Below are 23,257 nucleotides of genomic sequence, written 5' to 3'. Positions count from 1 at the left end.
ATATCATTTTATATTGTAACATGGCTAGAATACAATAATGATTGTTCTGTAACAATAATTTATAACGTGCACACCAATAGAAAGTGTAGTTTTCTATAGTATAGGCTGGTTCACAATAAACCGGGAACGGAAACGAGAACGGAAATAATGTTACAATAAATGTACAGTATTTAAATGTGAGAATTCAGAATAGTTAATTGTGAATGCTTATCTTTAAATACATTTATTTTAACAATATTTCCGTTCTAGTTCTCATTGCCGTTTCCGTTCTCGGTTTATTGTGAACCAGCTTTTAATATTTTCATGTTTCATATCATTGTGTTACAAACTATTTTTTTATTTAGTTATAAAAGATAGCCTAATTACTGTAAAGTGTAAACCATCTTGGACTATACGAGTATAGCCTCATTTTCAACTACCTGTATTAAAATACCATTTAATACCATCCGTACAATAACGAGTTTTCAAGCGTTGAAGGGTTCCGATCAAATTTTAGGGAACAAACGTTTGAGTCATGAGTCCCGCGCTAACAGGTTAACTCGCCGTTATTCGAGAACCAGTAAAAATTTTGAGTTGCCATCACTTTTAAAAGTAATTTCCATCCCTTCTCAACATTTCTCTCGCTTTGACCCCCCCATCTAACGTGAAAAACAAACAAGTTTGCCGCTTACCAGCGGTGAAGTCTGAACAGATCAATCTCCATCGAAGTTAATTTTTTTTTTTTTTCACTTTCCAAAAAAGATTTTCAGTTCGATTTGTTTTTCTATGCTTTCCTTAGACATTGAGCTATCAATCCAAAAAATTACAGCGCGATTGATTAAGTATTATAGGAGCTACGACATGATATATATTTAAAGAACCGGGAAGTGCATAAGCCAATGCTTCCTATAGAAGCATGGCCCGAGCGATACTGCTTTCTTATCATTACTACAGTCCCGCATAGACCTCCGAGACTGTCGGGAATCGGTAATCTCGGGACCAAGAGAATCTCGTGTTCTCTATCAATGAGTCATTTGGCTACGTTAGGTACTCGCGCACTGGGCGAGACTGCGGTGATTACGCAACCGAGAACGGGCGATAATATGAGGTAGTCTGCCCGACTCTAGTGGCAGTATGTGGATTTCTATTCTATTGCGATAGTGTTAGCTATTTATTTGCCTTCTGTTACCAATTACACGTAGTATTGCAGTCCAACTGTAGGCCTTGTACTGGAAAAGAATACATTTGCTGCGTCCGCAGATCCAGACAATATGAAATGCATTGCAGTTATACTTCTCTAGGTTAATATGGTGCACTACAATTTTCATTGCACATAGGCCTACATTTACATTTCGGCCTATATTTACATTTCAGTCATATTAATCCAATGTATGTAAATCAATTTTTTAGCAACAATAAAAATTATTTGTATTATGTTCATAATAAATGACATATGTAATATATTTGTTAAAGAAAAAATACATTCACTGTTTTACTTTACACATTACTCAATCTTCAGCTGGTTACACAATTAATCATTTACCAAAAGCTATAAGTAGTTAGTATTACATCTCGTAAATCCCATAATTAATAAAAGCAAGACACAAGTCATATTTTAACAAAGTTCAATTTAAATCAAATTCTTTATACAATTATAAAGATAGACCTATATTACACTTGCAACAGCTGATACAATTAAAATTTGTTTTTCACTAAAAATAACATGATGCCTAAAAATTAATGCATTACATTCATTTCTCTAACAGTATGAATTAACTATGCTCTTTCATATTACTTAAAGTCTTTTTATGAGTTTGCAACAAACTGAGGCCTAAGCTATAGTCATTCACGGTAATCCTATAACCAGTATATTTAGTACAAAAAATATTTTCGTAAAAAGACAAGTATATTCCCTGGACCAAATGTGTGTTAAAATATCTTAAGTACACATTACCATGGATCACTAGAGCTGTTCCAAAATGAGATTACGTTTCATTAATTCTACATGATTTTTTTGTTTTCTTCGAGGTTGTCAGTTATTCACTTAGAATATAAAACTGTAATTCTTCTCTTATGTTTATGATCATTATTTAGTACAGGTATGTGCATCCCTTCACTGTCCTTAAACATTTATTTTATTTCTGCAGCTTATTTTTTTACAGTAATTTTTGTTAACATTAACAGCCATAAGTTCCTAGTCGTTTTATAAAATTTTATATTTCTTTTCAATTTCCTGTCATTATAATGCCAAAATCAAATTTTAAAGAGAAAGATAAACACCCAATTAGAAGATCACGAATTGATGGCTCAAATAAAAGAAAACATACAAGAACAAAGATACAATTGGGAAGGATATTCAAAAGAAAAACTTTGATAAACAGAACTATATGAAGATATATTTCAATATTTGTTATCGTGTTTCTGAAAGGACATAATGTGAGAATGCAGATAATAATTAAATACTGCAAATATTTTTTAATCTATTATTCATTTACTGTTTTAAGGCAAACTGAAAATGGTACACACACGTGTGTGTTGGTACACATGTACAACCATACTTCAAATGAGAAATATTTTCATTATTATCATCGAATTTTAAGCTGTGGATTGCAATCTTCAGGGGCTCAGAGACTTTTAACAGGATGCAATCTGAGTAGCAAAATCTAGATCATACAAACATTCTTTTGATCCTTATGGGCAGGGATACATGCAACTGAACATTTCTTAATTTTTTTCAATGTTTCAGTACACATGATTGAATGCTGTACACTCGAAATATCATCACAAAACTTTCGTTACACAATGTCACTACTTCCAGGTGAAGCATCAGCTCTTCCTGAATCCTGTCTAGATTTGAGACATAGCACTTGGACAATTGAAATATTGCATAAGGACATCACTAAGATGATCATGACACCAAGCGGAATCTAGCTGATATCAGAGATACACACTGCATTCTCCAGGAAACAGGTTTTGCTCAGATGAATGTCGTTAGCCTTTTACTATTACAGATCAAACACGACTGCTAAGGAAATACTATATACATTTCCCCTGAATGAAGCATGAAGAGGTTTCGTGTTACTCGGTATGGGCAGACAACACAGCCGAAGGAATGTCAAGGTTAGAGCATTAGTATACAGCTGACTTCCATTCAGTGCAGTTTAGTTCGTGGCAATGTAGTACACATTAGAACAGCGAATCTTCATTTATGATATGTACATACGAAGAAATCGTACAAAAAGTGTTGTACTATATTTCTACAGAAAAAATATCCTGGCGTTCAACAACCATCTGATTCAACAATCCAGAATTTAGTAAAAAAAAAAAGTGATAGAAACCAGCTTATTTTTAAACAGAAAAACAAGATCCTTAAATTGCGTTCTAATTGAAGCAAAATTCTATGACAGAGGCTACTGGCTAGAACAATCTCCCACGAAATCATTAAACAAAGTTACTTCAACAGACAGGTGTATCCAAGACATCAGCTGGAAAGTGACGAAACTGTTAAAACCCAAGTCTTATAGGGTACAAGACAACAGCACTTCACAAATTGAATGAAACAGACTATCTAGAGTTCAATTCTAGTGATAGAGGCGAAAGTCTACATGTGTCTAGAAATATTTTCAAAAGATGTGAAATGTGCATTAGAGAGGATGGTCGACAGTTCTAGCACTCATAAGGTATGCAAATAAATTCTATTGTATCTCTAATATAATAAAGAAGTCATGAAATGTTATTGCTGAAAGCTGATGCATTGAATCACTGCTAAGTGGGCTGTTAAGGCTTACTTGCCCATGTCACTCTTCAAATGGAGCTGTACTAAACAAAACCTGTTTCCAGATATGCACCCGTTATTTACTCACAATACACTATACTTCTAGAATACATGATTGAGATTCTATATTTAAAACCATAAATGTAGACTTTATGGGCTAGAAGAGACCAACCTCAGAATATGATCATTAAACCTCAGAAGATATCACGAAGTTGGTTACCATTGCAGTAGTCTCAATTATCTGACCTTCGATCATCCAACATTACATATTATTATCCATCACTGTTCATGGTAGACGAAATTTTTACTATACTGTACTTTTGGTGCGACTGTACACTGTAGCATCCTGCAATGTCAAGCTATATACATATTCTGCTATGCCTTATACACATGTGCTAGTACGGGAAAGTGGGGGTGTACAGAGTAGGGTTACCATCCGCCTGGCAAAAGGAGGACATGTCCTCTTTTTTAATCATTTTATCCTGTCCGACAGGCATTTAAAAAAAATTTGAAATGTCGGGCATTTCGATTTCAACTACAATTAATATGACTATTGAATAATGTGCGATATTATGTATAGAATATCTAAATAAATGGTGAAAACCCATGAAAGAATTAACTGCTTTCAATGGTTGAAGCTGGAGCACATAAAAAAAACATAAAATATGATGACCTATCGACATGCATTGAATTCTTGCACTCTAAAAATGTCACTATTCATGATTCTAAGCTATCAATTTTATTCTGAAATGTACAAAGATATGCCGATCAAGTTAATTTTGACAAAGATTTACGTTTAGATAAACAATGGTGCAAATTCTTCAATTCCAATAGTTCTGCAAGTACTTAAACTTTCTCAGAACTCTTAAAAATATGTCAATTCTATTTATTTATCCCAAGTCACAATGGAAGTGCTGAGAGAGTATTTTCCCTAATACCTGCTCAATGGACAAAAGAACGAAATCACATGCTAATGGATACAGTCAGGGGTATCATCATGGTGAAATATAATTTCAAGGACATGTCCTGTGAACAGTTCCATAGTCATTTGTTACAAGATATAAGTTGGTCCCTTCAGGCTCTTGTGCACAAAGTGGGTCCACCGATAAGTAGGGTACAGATGTAATACTGTTCCAGCAACTAGTGAGAAAACTAAGGTGAGCTATTGTTTTTATCTTTAATTTTGTTCATACCAATTTTTAAGAAGTCCTCCTTTTTTTCAGCAATGTCCTCTTATTTTAGATTCCATGTCCTCCTATAGAATTTCTTCTCATGATAACCCTAGTATAGAGGAATTTTTTCGCTCTAGGATTCAGTGCTGAGTGAGATGTATAGTGCGGTCATTGTTGTAAACATTTATAATTACTGTGGACCTGCTGGGTTCTCATTGTTCATTAAGGTTTTGTTCTATCTCTTTATTCAGTAAATAAAATATTTTACTATAATACTTGTTTTATTATATAATAGGCCTATATTTCTTTGCTATTCTGCATTATTCGACACTTTCCCTTATCTGAGCCCCTTCCAGTCCAGTTTAGATTAGATTTGATAATCGAGACTCTACTGTATCATAAATCTGAGGAAAACAACATCGCCAAAAATGATTACAGGTTTCTGAAACTAATTAAGGATTCAGGACTGCTCAATTAAACTACACCTTTATAATGTAAATGTGATAAGCACAATTAATGAAGCTTGACATTACCTGCCTCTAACTATTCTACTTCTATAATAACAACATAATTTGCAAGATCTATACTCTTGTGAGAACAAATAGCATTCTGAGGAAATAGTAATTGCAGCTCTCTTATCAATAATTTAATATCTTGAGAATTACCTAGAATAAAGAAGTGAACAAAAGGAAAATTTATCTTCGTAAAAAAAAAGCAAAAAAAGAAAAGGAAACCGGAAATGAAAATCCGAGGACAATAGTACATTAATTCATGACCTACATAAAAAGACGGTTGTATCATTGGCCTATAAAAACGTTACACTCTCCTCCATTTTGTATGTGTGTCTATATACTGTATGTATATAAACTAAAAAGCAGACATCACATCAACTAAAACATTATTTTATTATAAAAATCTGTTTCTTTCATTGTGCCCAAGGAAATGTTTCATGTACTACTTACTACACTCCTGTCATATGTTTTAAACACTATGAAATGTGGTTTCATTGTAGCTACTGTATTCATATAAGATAACTTACCAAATAATTACGAATAACACAATATTACCTCATGACAGCATCTAAAGCTCAGCTTTCATCTGTAGACATAATTGCTATTACTTGTGGAGCTTATTTTCAAAACGATTCTTGTTCATTCCCATAACTTTGTGGAAAATCACAAAAAACGTTTTAGGTCTAACATTTTTTACCAGCTAGGCACGAGACATTATGAAACGAAAGAGGTTGGGTACATTTACAATCAAATAAGAGCATGAGACTCTTTGATTCCAAATCTGGAACAAATATTTTGTCGCAATTTTGCTATGGACAGGACTGAGTTTGATTCCAATAGCCACTTTTAACATAGAATTTTAGTGGTTTAAAAGGCGTTCTGAAGCCAAACCATGACAGTTTTATGTAGAGTTATATTTGAAGAATGCATGGATACAGGAACTCATTTTCGTTGTCAGGTGGACAAGAGACATTTTGAAAATGACCTCCTCGCTTAATCTGTTTACAGACAAAGCACTAAGGGCGTGCTTCCGTACAGGGGCATTGGCATTTCATCTAAGGTTAGAGCCCAGTTTATGTGTGTGAGTATTAATCGAAAAAATGTCATATAAACATGCGTCCTATTCTCAGTATTTTCTAGACCCTAATTTTCGATTAATACACACACACACACACACACACACACACACACACACACCTAAACTGGGCTCTAACCTTAGAGAAAATGCCACTGCTCCTGTATGGAAGCGCGCCTTTAACTAATAACAGTACCAGTATAAATAGCTTCCATTATACAGACTTACTGCACCAGCACACAACAAAGCATTCTTATACTGTACTTGATATATTAGGCCTAATTTGAATTACATTGAATAATGATGCTCAACATTTTCGCTCCTTCATTTGTTAAAAAACGTTCCCTCCATTTGTTCAATCAAGCCCAAGTCTGTCTTATACCTGAAAGGTAAAGATTTATAAGTTTAGCTATTTCTTTTAATATTTACAGTAGACCTAGTAATAATAATAATAATAATAATAATAATAATAATAATAATAATAATAATAATAATAATAATAATAATAATAATAAAAGAACAGAATATTAACATATCACAAAAAAAATAGCATAACAAACTCGACATTAAACAATATGAAAATAATATCATAATAGATAAAAGAAAGTAAAATACAGATCTAAAGATTGGAACATAATAAAAGCAACTCAGTACAAACGTAAGGAAGAATACAACGAAGTATTTTATTAGTGCAAGAATAATGGACAACAAGTAATAATTAATACAATAAACAGAGGTTCTGCCTTAATTCACTGTATTTTTTCCTATGGAAACTTTTTCTCCATATTACAGATCCAGTTTCTAATTACTACACAAGACATCATTCCACAATAATGGCATTGTCAAGCCAGAAATGGTAAAAAGAAGAAAATGCCCTTTCTCGAGGGAATTTTGCAATAATTTCACAAAAAGGTTAACACTTAACTTTTCATAAAATTGTAGCCCTAGAAATTGCATGGAAACAAAATGTACATCTTTAGCAAGATATTATCTATGACATAATAAAATAATTAAATTAACTTCCAAATATTTAACCTTCAGCAGGGAATATCGTTCAATATGACATCCTTCTTACATAATTTATTAATCTATCTATGCACTAATGTTAACAGCATAATATTAATAAAGGATAAAACTGAGAAAGAAACATTTCAAAGAACCATGATCTACCTCCTTCCATTCTAATTAGCCCTTCACTACCATTCTTCTTACATCATCATAACTTCCATCCAAGAAGTATCACACCTGGCAAGACACATGACAGAGAACCATAATATTGTGGAGAAATCCAAGAACAAAATAATATTTCATATTTAATGTTCTCAATAATTTTTAGGATTATTTCATATATTTTCACTAGAAGAAGTTATAAGATCTCACACTATCATCATCTTTATCATTATGTGTAAGATTTGTTGCTTGATTAAATCAATGACACCAAACATATTCTCCCTTATGTTTCACATGAGACTTCACCAGACTGGGGCAAATATTAAGTTAAGCAATAACTGGATATGAAAAAAAAAAAAAGTTTAACAAAAAAAGTGATAACTTAAATGTTTCCAAAAGAACTAGGCTAATCATCACTGACTCAAAGATCTCCTTCTACAAGTTACACATATGAACTATAAATTACTTCTGGTGGTGGGTGGGACAGCAACGGCAGCAGTGGCTGTGGTGGTGATGACGGTGGTGATTGTGGTGGTGGTGGTGGCGGCAGCTGTAGCAATGATTAATAAAGTAATTGGTGAAATGCTGGCAACGAAAGTGGGAGTATTCAGCAAAAAATTGTTACAAACATATTTTGTCCATCACAAATTGCACTAAACTTGGACTCGGGATTTTTACCTACATTTCTGATACAGGAAGCTAATGCTCTAGCCATTTGGCTAACCACCTTTAATAACAAAATGCAATTTAGGTTAAATAAAAAGTCTTTGAAATATTCTACTAAAAATGTCACCACTACTTTAGCATTAGGACTGAATGCTAGCCATAAAATTTAAGATGTTTGTAACATTTAAGGAAGACTAAGAATACAACATTTAAATTTCACATATTTAGCCTACTAGATGAAACTGTAAGCCTATATGTGATCATCTAGCTAAAAACAGAATTATACGCAAACAATGTACACAACATTTATATTGATCCAGGAAAAATATTATATATGGATCATTGTAAAGGATTCGTAAATCCTGCACAAAGAATTTTGATGTAATTTATCAAGAAGTTCGAAAAAAAATCTAAGAACACTTTTACACCCCACAAGTGAAAAATAGATTAAAACAACTCGTGTTAGCAACTGAAACTCCATGTTAACAACACAAATCAAGCACAGAGTATTGATCAATTCAGATTTGTGTTAAGGAATTCTGAAAAGTTTCGGGTAAGTCTACCTTGTTTTCACGCATTCAATCATATTATTGTACCAGTCAACAAAGTTTACAAAGTACATTTCAAAACTAGGAATGAAAATTGGCACATACATAGCAACACGATCTTACCTCTCTTTATGCTGAGTTATCGCCCATTCTCATATCCTGGAAAAAGTTTATTGAGAATGGCAGCAAGATTTTCATTCACAACCATGTGGTCATTTTCTCCAAGCTCGTACCTGCAGCATGGGCAGGTGAAGACTTCAGCAGCAAAAGACCTCTGCAAGCAATTCTTGCAGATGTTGTGTTTGCATGGTGTTGTGATGGGATTATGAACCAGCTCCTGGCAACATATGCATGTGAAGGTTTGCGCCACTTCGGCAAGATATATCTGCTTGCCCTTCTTCAGGTAATCAGAACACAATTTCCAAAGTTTAACATTAACGTCCTTGTCAATCAGATCTTTTACACTCTTTTCTAGTTTATACTCTATGCCCTTCAACTTCTTCTCACTTGAACATTTGAGAACATCTCGCGACTTTCGTTTCCTGGAACCTGTATTCTCATCCTTACTGGCTTCAATGTAGCCATCTGGTACTAATGGCTTATCAAGCCCATGAAGCTCGATTAATTTCTTACCTTCTGGGGTCCATGGCGCTGGACTTTCATCATCTCGACGCAGAAGGTACCTCCATACAACAAATCCCGATTTTCCTTTCTCAGGGTAATATTTTACTACCTTGTACAGACCATCGTACCTATTACCAACCTCAGGAGCATATTTTGAATGTTTTCGTAGCTTGCTGCTCCTGACAACGCGTACGGGCTTGCCATTCTTCCAATCTGCAGCTTCTGCACCTTCAAGACTAAAAGAAACGTTACAGTTGAGAGCCAGTGCCTTATTTAGACGTGTTAGAGTTTGGTCACAGCTCTGATCGGCCGTACGCTTGTTTCCAGACAAGTCCCGTCCTCCTGAACCTGTATATAAAAACTCATCTCCGTCGTCCACATCGTCTTCATAACCTCCACTAAGAACAAGACTGTACGCACCATCACATTCACGTCCATGAATCCCACCAACGGGAGGGCGATGCACTCCTGATTCTGACACTTGAACTCTGTACAACCAACATGTTCCAACTTCCACACCTGGAATTGACCCATAATGGTTTGATGGAACCAAAGTACACTCTTTTGTGCGCCCCACACAAGCCATTCCCTTACCCCAATCTCGACTACTCCTTGAATTTTGACTTGGTAACTTCGCTTTCTTCTTGCTATCTTTCAGTTTCTCACCAGCTTTCACTATTTCATTCTCATCAGTCTTGCAGTCTGGGCAGTACCACTCATCTGTCTCTGGAACAGTAGTTAGTGGGGGATTCAGACACCCGATGTGGTATGCCATGTTGCAGTCATCACACAGTACCTGTGTCTCCGGACTATCCTTTCGTCCACAAACATGACAATTGCACAGTCTACATTTTACATTAATGTTGTCATTACACACTGAACACTTCGTATCACTTTGGTTTTCATCTGTCTCTTCTCTGTCGCAAAAATTTGACTCTTCTATGTCGTTAGCATTGTTTTCAACTGGCGATGGTTCTACTTTGAACATAATGTCGCATGATCTGATCTTACAATTACTCAAAAATGTGTCATCTGTTATATGTATAGTGCCCGTGAGCTCCTTTGATGTTTTTGTCTTTTTAATACCAGTAACAACGACATCATACCAGTAGCCTAAAGATTCTGGCTTTTCAATATTATAATTTATCATGACAACATCATTTACCTTCAAGCTATCAAAATCGCATGTATGTCTTGCTCGTGGCCTCAGGTTTTTTAAAGACACTTCCAAAGGTTCATCTTCTTCATACTGCTCTAGTGCAACTCGATATGCCACATTATCATCTTGCAATATGCCAAAGTTCAAATATTCCTTTGAACATTCAATCTTGTTTTCATGAACAGTGTCTTTAAGATCTGTGTGATTTATTTCATCTCTTTTCACTACGTCAATTACCGTCCCTTCAAACCAAGCACCGTAAGACAAGAGCTTTACATCAACTAAATCACCAACTTGAAAACATTTAACGCCGCACTTTTGAAGATTTACGTCAGACTTATTTGGTAAACTTTCAATTGTAACAGGCACATGACACGACTTGGATGAAGTAAAACATTCGATATCGGGCTTAATCATCAACTGAATCACATCGTTTAACCTGACTTCATAATCAAATATTCTATAACCATCTTCTAATTGCTTACCACGGTAGAAAAGCCTTTGTTTTTCTATCTTTATCCCCAACTTACGTTCCACCAAACCTCTAAATTCTTCAACACTCGTTAATTTCGATATCGTTATAACAGCAGTTTCTTTCCCGTCCACAGTTCGAACTCGAACATACATGTTTTAAGGAGATAACCAGTAATCACCGAAGCACGAAACAAAAACAGACATAAAATACCTTAAACACAGACCTCAAAACACATTCCGATTTAGCGCGAAAATGAAGGAATGGCGGTGAAACAGGGAAGCCAACACAATACAATGTCCCTTCTTCAATTAAAAAATTCCCTTTGTAATCGCATTAGTGGGAGTGACTATATAGTTGGCATGGCAACAGCTGAGCGAGTTTCCAAATCATTCATCATGGTATTTATTGATAGCGAAATGGCAAGAAAGAGCATAATAAAATTTCACAATATATACCTGTCTTTTTTTTTTTTTTTAAGATGGGACATGACATTAGCGCTGCACAACGACTTATATACTAACTCGTTGGTGCTGCGATAGGAAAAATAACTGAATATCGCATAGCGTGGTAGGCCTGTTGCCATGGTAACAACGGTGGAGTTGCCAAAGTTGCAGTTTCCACGCGGTGAGTGCTCAATAGCTCTCTCGGCGAAATTTATTGTGCACACAATGTTAGCATTGATGTGTTTCGTCTTTCACTCTTTGTCGATTTTTATATTGTTTTTATACCTTCCCGTAAATTGTCAATGAATGTTTTAATGTCAGTCATCTAAAGTTAATCCCCATCACCTGACAATGTGATAGTCCATATTGGCAACATACGGCTGTAGCTCCATGCTCGGTCGCTTAAGTGCCATGTCCCATCTTTATCTTGAAGATGAAAGCAAATTTTTAGAGAAAGACGAAAATAAAGTCGCGTCTGATCTTATAAAATCAATTAATTATTTGTCACAATGTGACATCATGAAAGGAATTGTTAAAGATAGCACGAAAAATAAAACTTATTAAATAAATTCAAGGGCAAAATTGTGCCGGGGTCGGGCCGGGTATCGATCCCGGGGCCCTTCACTTAGCGCACGAATGCTCTACTCAGGAACAATGGCCGACACCGACGCAATTTTTCCCTGTATATCCACACAACTCAAGTGGGCTGACAAGGTGCCAGAAACCAGACTTTGAGCGAGTTGGGTTTCAGGGATGCCAGGCCTCTCACATGCGTCAGTTCATAAAAAACCAAGGTTTTAAAGTTTCATCTACATGCTTCAATTTTCCAGGCGCATACGCATGCAATCTGGGGAGAATACTGAAAGAATCAAGTTGAAAACGAATGTTCAATTGTGATGCATGCAGATTTTGTGTCTACACTGTATGCCGTGTTGAATGTCATCTTCACTACATATCCATAATAAAATTATTAATAAATATTAAATATCAGTCCAATACTTGGGTCTACTTGATTCGCAAAACTGTGGTTGAACACTCCATATCGAATTTGCGATAATCTTCAATAAAGCTAATCCTCTTGCCACCATTTTCAGCTTATAAGATCCACAATCACCAAACAAAGGAATTTTCAGTTTATTCACGGGCACCTAAAACAATCAGTTGCACGCTACATACTACTGTTGAACAAAATACGCAAAAGATACCCACCGGCAATGGATAGATTTCAATTTCCACATACACTTTCATTTTAGTGGAAAAAAACATGCACAATTGAAGTGTTTCATTCATTCTTGCATGCATTGCTTGAATGCTTAAAGTGTCGATGCATCTTTAGAGCCAACTCGAGACCTCCAGATCTGAAAGCCAGCATGCTGGACCAGATCACAGAGGCATTCATTTCGAATTGTGAAATTGATGAGTCCCAATGGATGTGGCCAGACCAGTGGTAATCATATCAATGCATCGAGTGCTACCATCTTCTGAGTTGCCACATACCGGTACCTCTTCATATACTATGAATTCCTTTTGTCTCTATCAAGAGGACTATTCTAGCACTCAATCTCAATGCAACTTCTATCACTGACTTCACTTTATGATGTTTGGCATATTTTCTAAGCTTTTCACCATTTGGGTAACATGCCCAATAATCACAGAAAGTGTTATTTTTTGAGTCAAACAAGGATATGTACCATTATATTGTGAATAAATGATGTAATTATTATTGCATTAAACATGAATAAGATAAAGATCTAACTGGTTGTGGGTCTTAGTATACAATCTATATTTTTATCGAAGCACTGCACTGTAACAAGTGTGTGCCTGCCACGCATTGTCTGCATGAAGTATTGTATACAGTATTACTCCTTTCAAAATATTATGTGACTATATAAAAACTGACAAATGTTGATAAACATTACGCTGACATGAAACATAATTTTGTGAGTGTGTGCATGCCTGCGTGCATGTGTATATGTATATGTGTGTATGTATGTGTATATATATATATATATATATATATATATATATGTATATATATATATATATGTATATATATATATATATCTATATATATGTATCTATATATATGTATATATATATATATATGTATCTATATATATGTATGTATATATATATATGTATTTTCTTGTTTTACATTAATAACCGATGTAGAAAGAGGAAATTAGCAATACAAAAAATTCCGAACTGATGTCATAGGGATACTTACACAATCGTTTTTTAAAAAATGAAGTTCCTTTTGAACAGTTGATGCATATTTGGGATAATCTTAGAGATTTTTTTCTTATTACAATCGTGGGTTGTTACACAGGTCGCTACAATATCATGATTGGATTACGAAAATGTGCTCTTTCTCTCCTCTCCCCACCAAATTATCAAGTAGGACCTAGAGTGGAAATTTTCATTCTGTTTAGCATTTGTCTTCTAAGATTACCATTCCCGTTTTTAGATCTTATGTTTCTTATTATTATTGCTATATTAATTGGGTTCTACGCTATATTTACTTTATAATAAATGCAGTTCTTCTTGGAGTCATTTCCAATCATTACGAAAGTTCAATTCAGAACCACAATTTACTAATTACAAGAAAACTCAACACATTTCAAAGGTATGTTTATGAGAGAGGCTAAAATTGCGCTATCTTAAAACAAGTGTACTCTGGGATTATTGCACTCTCATATTCTTAGAGAAATATAATTTTATACGTCAATGAAAAATTCACAAACTACAAAATAAATATCACAAAAATTACAAATGTCAAACAGAGTAGCCTATCTTTTGGCCAAAAGCTTTCAGTTGACTGGGCTATTTCTAGACATACAGTATAATAAAATAATTAAACTTCGCTGTAATTATATATAGATATTAATTTTCTAATTACTTACTTTCAAATTAATACATAAATATGAACCATGACAGCTATCAAGACCATATGTACTTATCACTCACGTTTTAGGCATTTAACATGAACTTACCTTTCACTTCCTCCAGAAAATCTGTAATTAACAAGATCAAGTCAACAGAAGAATAAGTTGTCATGAAGCAATGTATATAATCTTTAATGAAATAAGTAATATGTACAATTCAACTGTTCTGCAGCAGAATCACACTCTTACACACATACAATTAACTGCCTCTCACCAATGACAAGGAAGACTTTCACAGCTTTAACGTGACATCCATTGTCATTAACAATATAAACACATTCTTTCAGATCCTTCTTAATGAACACATATTACAAGATCTGTTCTCATTCAGAAACCTGGTATAAAAATATATCACTGTAATTATGGCCTGATCTTTTATAGTGCAACTAACAAGTGACACTTAAATATTTCAGTTTTTGTTGTACATATTGGTGATGTTTTTGTATGCACCAGCAACACTGTGTCTCACGATGGTGGTGGAGGTGAAGGCGCTGATTTGATGATAGTTACAAAGTCATGTATTCGTTGAATTGACTTCCTCGTCATTTCTTCTTGATGTAGGAGTTCCTTGCGGTTAGTAGTTTGAGCCTGTAAAGTTATTGTCATAGTGAGATTGAATTTCCTTATCTCACTTAATGATCTAATGAAAACTTATGTTGAACTACAAAATAAAGATTTTCTGCGATCAATTTATATTACTTTTAAACTGATTTTTTTTTTTTCAAAAGAATATATACAGTAGTGTAATTAAATCACCAGCTGTCTGTGTGTGTTTTCAATATTTTAAGAAACAATGATTTATTTATTACGAAACTTGGTAAAGACATGATGCCACTGATGAACAACTAGATGTCTACAAACTCAAACTTTTGAAGTGAATGAATGAAACACGTGAAATGCTTCAGATAAGATGTATGGTCACAGATTGCCAAGTTAAGAATGAGCTTTTTCTGAGAAATAACAAGGTGCATCATTGTTCGGCAGTTAACAGGAGACTGGAGTTCAAACCTATGTCAATATAACTGAAATATTTGGTAGACATAGACAATGGTGTGGCAGATGTGCTCGAAATATTCCTGTTTCTCCTCTCATAATGTAACAAATTCTATAACATAATAACACGATTGAAAAGTGTTTGTGCTTGTCAACTAACATTATAAAATAATAGGAGGTCCCATACCTGACCAGAAGAAGATTAAGAGTGAAAGAGAAATTATAAAATAGTAGCCAGACAAAATTAATTTATATACTGTTATTCAATATAAACAAATGGAACCTGATATATTTCATATCTTGATTAAATGTCTATTTATCTGTAAAGAGTTATGTAGATAAAAGTAATAGTAAGTATGACACTGTATGAATAATGTAAATTATGCATCAGCATATATTAAGTCACTTCGACTTTAATTCCGTATGGTTGTACAATAACAGAGGTCTGCATTATAAAAAAAAAGTACACCAGCATTATTAACAGTCTTCATTGTTAGGCAAAATCGTGCACAATATGCCACACTGTTGCTTCAGTTTCGTAAAATACTACCATGCCAACTAAAACACAATTACTTTTCTATTATGACAGCATAACTAGTGCCATAAAGTTAATATTGTTAAACAATTTTCCGTGCAATAATATTTAATACATCACTGCTCTCATAGCAACACATTCTTTATAGATCATGATATCAAATTAGCCATCAGTACAAATTTATGTTATTTCTTTATTAATATTATATATTTTTTTTTGCTGTTATTTATACTCGCTTTAAATCTCTGGTCATACTACGAGTCAATCTTTTAAGTGAAATCCGAAGGCCTGTGTACTATTGTTGAGTACTGGTTCTATTGTTGTGAATTAGATGGAGTCTGTAGATGTTTACTGATTTGTTATGAATATGATTTTGGTGATGAATGAAGCCAGTGACATTCAGGAATGTTGTGGCCCGAATTTCCTGAAATTTGCCTTACAGTTGAGGGAAAGCTCTGAAAAACCTCAACCAGGAAATTCAACCCAACTGGGAATCGAACTCGGGCCCTCTGCGTAAGAGACCAGCATGCTGACCCCTATGCCAAAAAGGTGGTCTTTATTAATGTTTTATAATGGTGTCATACAAAAATAGACTATGAAACACATTTAATATGTTATACAATTACTGCATTCATCAAAATTAGAAAACTCACTTAGCTTATTTCATAATCAATGACTCGTGCAATAAAATATAACATTATAAACTAGTTTCATAATATACTATTAACTTAGTATGCCAAACAGAATATCTCTGCTGAATGTTTGTTAAATACTATTATACCGTACTTAAGCTATTGAAAATTGATGAAGTTCATACTATGTTGATATACTTATCAAATGCTTAGGACTAAAAACAAACTTAAGTTAATATACCTTGACAAAACACATTCTTCGTGGTTTTAGTAAGATTTTATAGAAGATGTATTTATTTTTACAGTGAAAATGTAGTAATATTCATTTAAGCTATAAGTATTATTAAAAATTCAGTTTGTTTATTAATTATTTATTTATCTTTTCATTATGCAAAATACACAGTAAGTGATACGACATAAACACACATCTTGAGCATCTTGTCATTCCATCAGTCTGTCTGTGTGTAGATATGCATCCCAGATTCGTGGTATTTTGACGGTATTCCCTATTTGTGATTAAATTTATTCAAGAAATAGACAAGCTTTTTAGAAAATTTACTTATAAATGAATGGTATTTTAAGCTCTCAATAAAACAACACAAAATAATGATTCATGAAAACTGTATGTAATATATTCTTCTGGAATTTTTAAACAAAAGATGTGGATCGATAGTAATTATGCAGTATTTTCTTAAATGTGTCTAATCTTAGGCAATGAGCTATTGCAAGTTCTGAGTGGAAAAATTTTGTAAACAAACTCTTTTAAACTTTAAACTCATTAGCCATTATTAAAGTGAATTTAATTCTTTAACAGATAATGTGGTGTTATCAGCAAATATACATTTACTTGAAATTAAATTCTGATATAAAGTATAATCCTAATAAAATATAAATAGTTCAGGCTAATTTATTTAAATGTGAGTTGTATGTAAGATGTATTTTATTTAAATACTAGTCCTCTTATGTTACAAATACAGTGGAACTGAAAATACGATCAGGACAAAAGGATCATCAAAGAATGGAAGTACAAAATAATAAAGATACTATACGAAAATCAAAGTATTTATAATCTTAGTTTATTAATTTCCTGATAAAACAAAATATCACAAAATAAGTTAAATATCAATTTTGTAAATAAAACAGTTTATATTTTTAAGTACTGAAAGACTATTACTTACTTTTAGATACCATACTTTTTTAAAGGACATCAGAATATACAAATGATGCACAAGATAATTTAGAAGCAAGATATGCATTGTGTGCTAAATAACAATTGAGAAAATGTAACCTTCACTGAAGGCACACACTATGATGAGTTTACTGTTGCAAGCAAAAATTCAAATTTATTAAACATGATAAGACATGGTTGCAAATAACTTTCCACAGACTGCAGGCAATTTTTCAAGTTATTTAATCAAATTCAATTATGTTATTACACTTTACCACAAGGGCAGCACTGAGTTCAGCAGCCCGCTTCTCCAAAGCATCCTTCTCTGCATTGAGCTGACCATTATGACTCACAAGCCGTTGCTTCTCTGCTTCCCGTTCTGCAACTGCAGACAATACATAAATTCAAGAACTCTACTGTAACAAATTGGCCATTACATTTACCTTTCATTCCAAAGATTCAAATTAAAATTCTCCAAAAAATCTGAGTTATGTTTATATATGAGACATTTTTAGAGTAGATTTTCTCATGTTCTTTCCGTACCATTATTTCACCATACCATTACTATCATCATTCTCAAAAATCAAGTAGTTGCCACACTTGTCGTCATATCTGAGATTCTTGAGTTCAAACTCTGCTAAATGTGACACAAATATTTAGCATCCTTCCTTCATAAGAAAAGGAAGTCAGATCAGAAAAAGAACAATGTCCTTTGAAGAAGTGTGCTCCAAATTTACCAGTAATTTCTCGTTTACGTCAAAATGAAACTTTTCCAGTCATAATCCTATTTTAAGGAGTCATAAATTCCACTTTACAGGCCTCTTAACTTCAAAAATGAAATTTTTTCGCTGTCAGAATATGAGAGTCCAGGAATATTTTAATTACATCCAGTGGCACCAACTTCATGGTGATTATATACACTACTAGCAAGAGTTCTTTCATGGTATATGTACTTCCTCTTATCCTGACATCATTCCACGAATTCTTTATTATCATCTTACTAACACTGTCTTATGAAGAAGTCACCTGTGTTACAAAAGAATACTATACATCTTCCAGCACATAGTAAGGGATCTTATATCTGATCACATCCTTGTGTTATTTACATACAGTTTGTGAGAGGCACGATAAAGAAAAAAATTAATAAAAACTTGTTTATTTAATAACACATTTTGGTAAATATGATATAGTAGCAAATAATGCATACAAGTTCTTTATCTAAAGATTCTTACGAATTACATACACCTTATTCTGAGTTTGTAAAATATAAAATGATAGTATTAGCAATAACAGAACAACAGTGGAATAAGCAGCTCTATCAGCAATATGTCTCCAACAAATCTTACAGGGTCACTAGAGGTGTAAGCCTCGTCTTTTGTAAGATGTCATCAGCTAAGATGAATGGACGAAGTTCTGGTTATTGAAAACAGACAAGAAAAAATTGTTGCTGACAGTGTTCCAAACAGGATAGATGTGGTCTCTTCACAGACAACAGTGTATTAAAATAGGAAAAAATGCAATAAATGTTATAGAAACTAAATTAAATCATTTATAACAATTATAACCAAACAAAACCCTAATGAAACAAACAAAATTTAAAAACAAAAAAATATATTTACTGCTGTAAGACGTAAATATCTTACATACAGTATTTTGTTCCTGCGCCTTCAAAATCCGCTGCGTGTTTTAAAAAGCTTTTGCAGGAGAAAGAAAAAAAGCATCGTTACTTTTAAGTCCCTTCATTTTCAATGCTATTTTCGGTATAATTACAATCATTACATCATAAATTATGAAATTATATAGAAAGTAGCTTTGAATATCAAGGGAATTAAAAATGACAATGTTTTTTTTTTCTTTCTCCTGCAAAACCTTTTTAAAAACACATAGCAGATTTTGCAGACACAGTAACGATTTTTTGATTACAATGTACATTATATTTAATACCAATCACAATATCACAAGACTAAATTTGATTGACCTACACCAAAGCAGTGCAGTGTACATAACCTGATCATTCATAACAATTATTGTTTCCTTAACTCCTCAGGCCAGTTTGCCATACGCATGTACGCAGCTCTCTAAGTTAGTTTTGTAGCAGCTTTACATACATGTATACACATCAAGTATGATTGCACAAAACCAGCCACAGTTTGTAATCTATTTGGGATATTTTCATAAGGTTTTTTCGAGTGTATTGCAGAGAGTCTCTTTCTTACTGCCATATGGTTGTGTTTAACCATTTCGAAAATAGAAATAAAAAAGAGTGACGTCATGTAAATTTCATTTTACTAGAGTCGACGGCAATTCGGAAGGCGGTAGTCTGCTAGCATTTGCATCGAGAGAGACAGATAGAGAGAGCAAGGCAGCGTACAACATTGCCACATCATACTTCATGCACAAGTGCAATACAAATAGCACAGGAGAGAATTAAAATTAATAATCAAAAGACATTAATGACCTTAGCCGTTGATTACTGTAAGCATGACACCAAACAAATCCTCTTTCCTTCATTAACAATATTCTATGCACGTTTCTCAATCCCACACCACATGCTTCTGCAGTCGTTTCTTGCATGTTGGCAATGTTGCAGTCAGCATCAAAGATGGTGGCAGCATTCTGCTCGTCAACGTTTTTAAAATAATTATATACCTTAAACACTATTTCCCACGTCTGTTTGTGCAACATTTGACTTTTTACAGTCTCTTCTTCCAATTATTTATCTTACACATACACAGTATATGTTAGTTTTACTTATTAAATGTATTGAAATACTCACACGTGAACAAACGAACACTGGAAGTACTTGTTATAGACCAATTCTGATTGGTTCTACTGTACAAGTTTGTAACGTCACATACCAGAAATGCTACGAAGCATGTAGCAGCAGACCGCCTTCCAAAATGCCATGCAGTCTAGGGCATTTAAATATCACTTTAACACTTAGCGCCAGGACTTTGAAATACTAGGTTGAGGGAGTAAATAATATTTTTAAGGATGTTTGCGTATTTATATAGAAAAAGAAACAAAGCTGCTTGTTTCCAATGTCGAGCATACTTTTACAACTAAATTTTTTTTTTCCTCAACTGATTATGAATTATTTGATGTCTATTTTAAATTTACGCACTTTGTCTTAGCATGTCTTTCTCCCAGAAGGTTATCTACAATTGCAGGTTTTTAAATCAACATTTTCTCACTCTTTCATAGTAATTACCTACCAGTATTACCAGAACATGAAATGTAATAATGTACACAGAATTTTGTCTTATTCAACCTTTACTCACACACTGATCAAAATACCCCTCATTTCTCATGAAAAACAAAAATTGAATAGACTACAGTGGACTTTATGTTGTCAGCAAACAGCTGGATACATTAAGAAGATTGACTGACGACTGACTGATTGATTGATTGAACCTTTACTCATGAAAAAAGGAATCCTTTATTTATATTCAGTAAATCTACTACGTAAGGTCAAACACTTTACTTTCTTATCCAATGAAAATTACATTCAGTTTTAAACAAACGACACTTAGGACTAAGTGTAAACAATCACACTACCGAAAACGACCAGAGAGAGACAGAGAGACACAGAGAGAGAGAGAGAGAGAGAGAGAGAGAGAGAGAGAAAAGGATGTCCTTTTCAATGTTTTGCTTTTGGCTTTATTTCTAAATGTATGCCACTACAAGGGATTTTGCTATTAGCCACATTGTTGGATAACAAGTACTATGTAGACAATAACATAGCAGAAGGATGGTATTCATACCATGGTAACACAAAAATTAATTATTAGCAACATATACATACTTACTATTGTCTCTCCCCCCCCCCCTCCCTCTCTCTCTCTCTCTGCATCAGAGTTTTTCCCTTGTATCAGGAATTATACACGTTTGTTCTTTAGTCTTCAAAGGAATCTATTAAAAAATTTCCTGATGTTTACGCTTTGTCAAGACGCAGATTAAAAATTCGTCAAAGAAATCGAATCCGTGGGCTCAATGACAGAAAAATAAAATATACGAAGGCATACCATACCAATAAAAAAATACTATGAAACTGATATTTGCCTTGCTTGTTCACCATAGAAATTGCTTCCGAAACTACTGCACCAGCAATTTCTCACCCACATAAAAAATTGAACTCCCTTAGTCATCATAATGTGTAATGCATATTTCCTTCCAGATTTTTCCACCTAAGAAATGGAATTCTTCCATAGTCAGAAGGTTTCAATTGACCATATCTGGAGATATCAGTAACCAACTTGTGAACCAGTCTGGAAATGTTAACCATTGGTCCATGTGATGGTGAAACAACAAGGTTAACAGATAATTTGGTCTTAGTAGTACGTAAATGTAATATAATGTGCAAGAAAGGCCAAGACTCACCTTTAATATCAACTGAATCTTTCTCCTGTTTCAAACTGCATTTCGGACACCTGCCACATTCTGCTGCACAGGCTGTGTGGTATTCCGTGCTACAACTACTGCATGTACTCAGTGAGCCAGGTTTCCTGCATACAATGCACACTGTTGCCTGTATCCTCTCAATTGTGAGTGAGGCAGGTAGACCAGGAATGCGAAGAGCAAGTGACCCTGATGTTTGCTGAGACAATACTGTCTTCTGCTGGGATGCTACTGAATCTGTGCCATTCTCTCCAGACGACAAGGGAGGTTTTACTTCTTCAGTAGGCTCTGTTCTCAAACTGCGTGTGAGCTGACGTGTTGATGGTGGTGCACTAGATGTGAGATAGCTGCTCTTCTTGCGTTTCTGAAATTAAAGCACATTTTAAGCACTTCGCATCCATACAGGCCTTTAAGGAATGGCAAGCACGTGAGCAATCTCGTACTATAAATTTTACAACAGGTTATCATCATTGTCATCTGTCATGTCATGTCATCCCACCACCACCACCTTATCGTTCGGGTGAAAATGGTGAGGTAGAATAATCGAGCCATTTTGGACATTCTTACAAAAGTCTTGAATAAATAAAATAAAAACTTAAAATTGTTCAGTCGTTACGTTAACAGTGTTAAAATTTATTAAAAAAGGTTATGTACCTTGGACAGACGGCCCGTTTCGATCCCGGTCCTGCATTTTCTTCAGTGTCCTACGAGCTACTGTTGATCTTGAATTCTGCCACTTGCATTCGTCAGTTGTAGGGGTGGGGTGTGTTGGTCTTACGGTGGGGGGTGGTTGTTTGTGTGTTATGTATCATGATATCGAACACTGTGTGGGTATTGAACTGTAATTGTGTATTAAGTATATGTTGTGGGTATGTTACTATATGTTTATATATTTCGTATTGTTCTAAGATGTTTAACTGTGAACTTTTTGGAGTGATGTGTAAAATTTCCATATATGTTTCTATATTACTGTAGTCATGATTATTGT

General features: G+C 34.0%; 2 protein-coding genes across 4 annotated transcripts in view; both read right to left on the bottom strand.

The window, feature by feature from the left end:
• Nucleotides 1-6,760: 6,760 nt before the first annotated feature.
• LOC138694610 (E3 ubiquitin-protein ligase UHRF1-like) lies at nt 6,761-11,442 on the bottom strand. The gene is made up of 2 exons (XM_069818526.1): nt 9,021-11,442; nt 6,761-6,895 (listed from the first exon to the last, which is right to left on the bottom strand). The coding sequence occupies exon 1, from the start codon at nt 11,305-11,307 to the stop codon at nt 9,037-9,039; it is 2,271 nt and encodes a 756-aa protein (XP_069674627.1). The 5' UTR covers nt 11,308-11,442; the 3' UTR covers nt 6,761-6,895; nt 9,021-9,036.
• Nucleotides 11,443-14,659: 3,217 nt separating this feature from the next.
• Nucleotides 14,660-23,257, bottom strand: part of LOC138694608 (PHD finger protein 21A-like) — a 36,466-nt gene continuing 27,868 nt past the window's right edge. For all 3 annotated transcript variants that reach the window (XM_069818513.1, XM_069818514.1, XM_069818515.1), the window contains exons 7-9: nt 22,252-22,633; nt 18,147-18,256; nt 14,660-15,131 (exon numbers count right to left, since the gene is read on the bottom strand). In XM_069818513.1, coding sequence (XP_069674614.1) covers nt 15,009-15,131; nt 18,147-18,256; nt 22,252-22,633 — 615 coding nt within the window. In that variant the 3' untranslated portion in view covers nt 14,660-15,008. The remainder of the gene's footprint in view (nt 15,132-18,146; nt 18,257-22,251; nt 22,634-23,257) is intronic.

This window comes from Periplaneta americana, chromosome 2, assembly GCF_040183065.1.
Source record: "Periplaneta americana isolate PAMFEO1 chromosome 2, P.americana_PAMFEO1_priV1, whole genome shotgun sequence".
Taxonomy (NCBI): Eukaryota; Metazoa; Arthropoda; class Insecta; order Blattodea; family Blattidae; genus Periplaneta; species Periplaneta americana.
The sequence above is the reverse complement of the archived record's forward strand: the minus strand, read 5'-3'. Positions and strand labels throughout refer to the sequence as shown.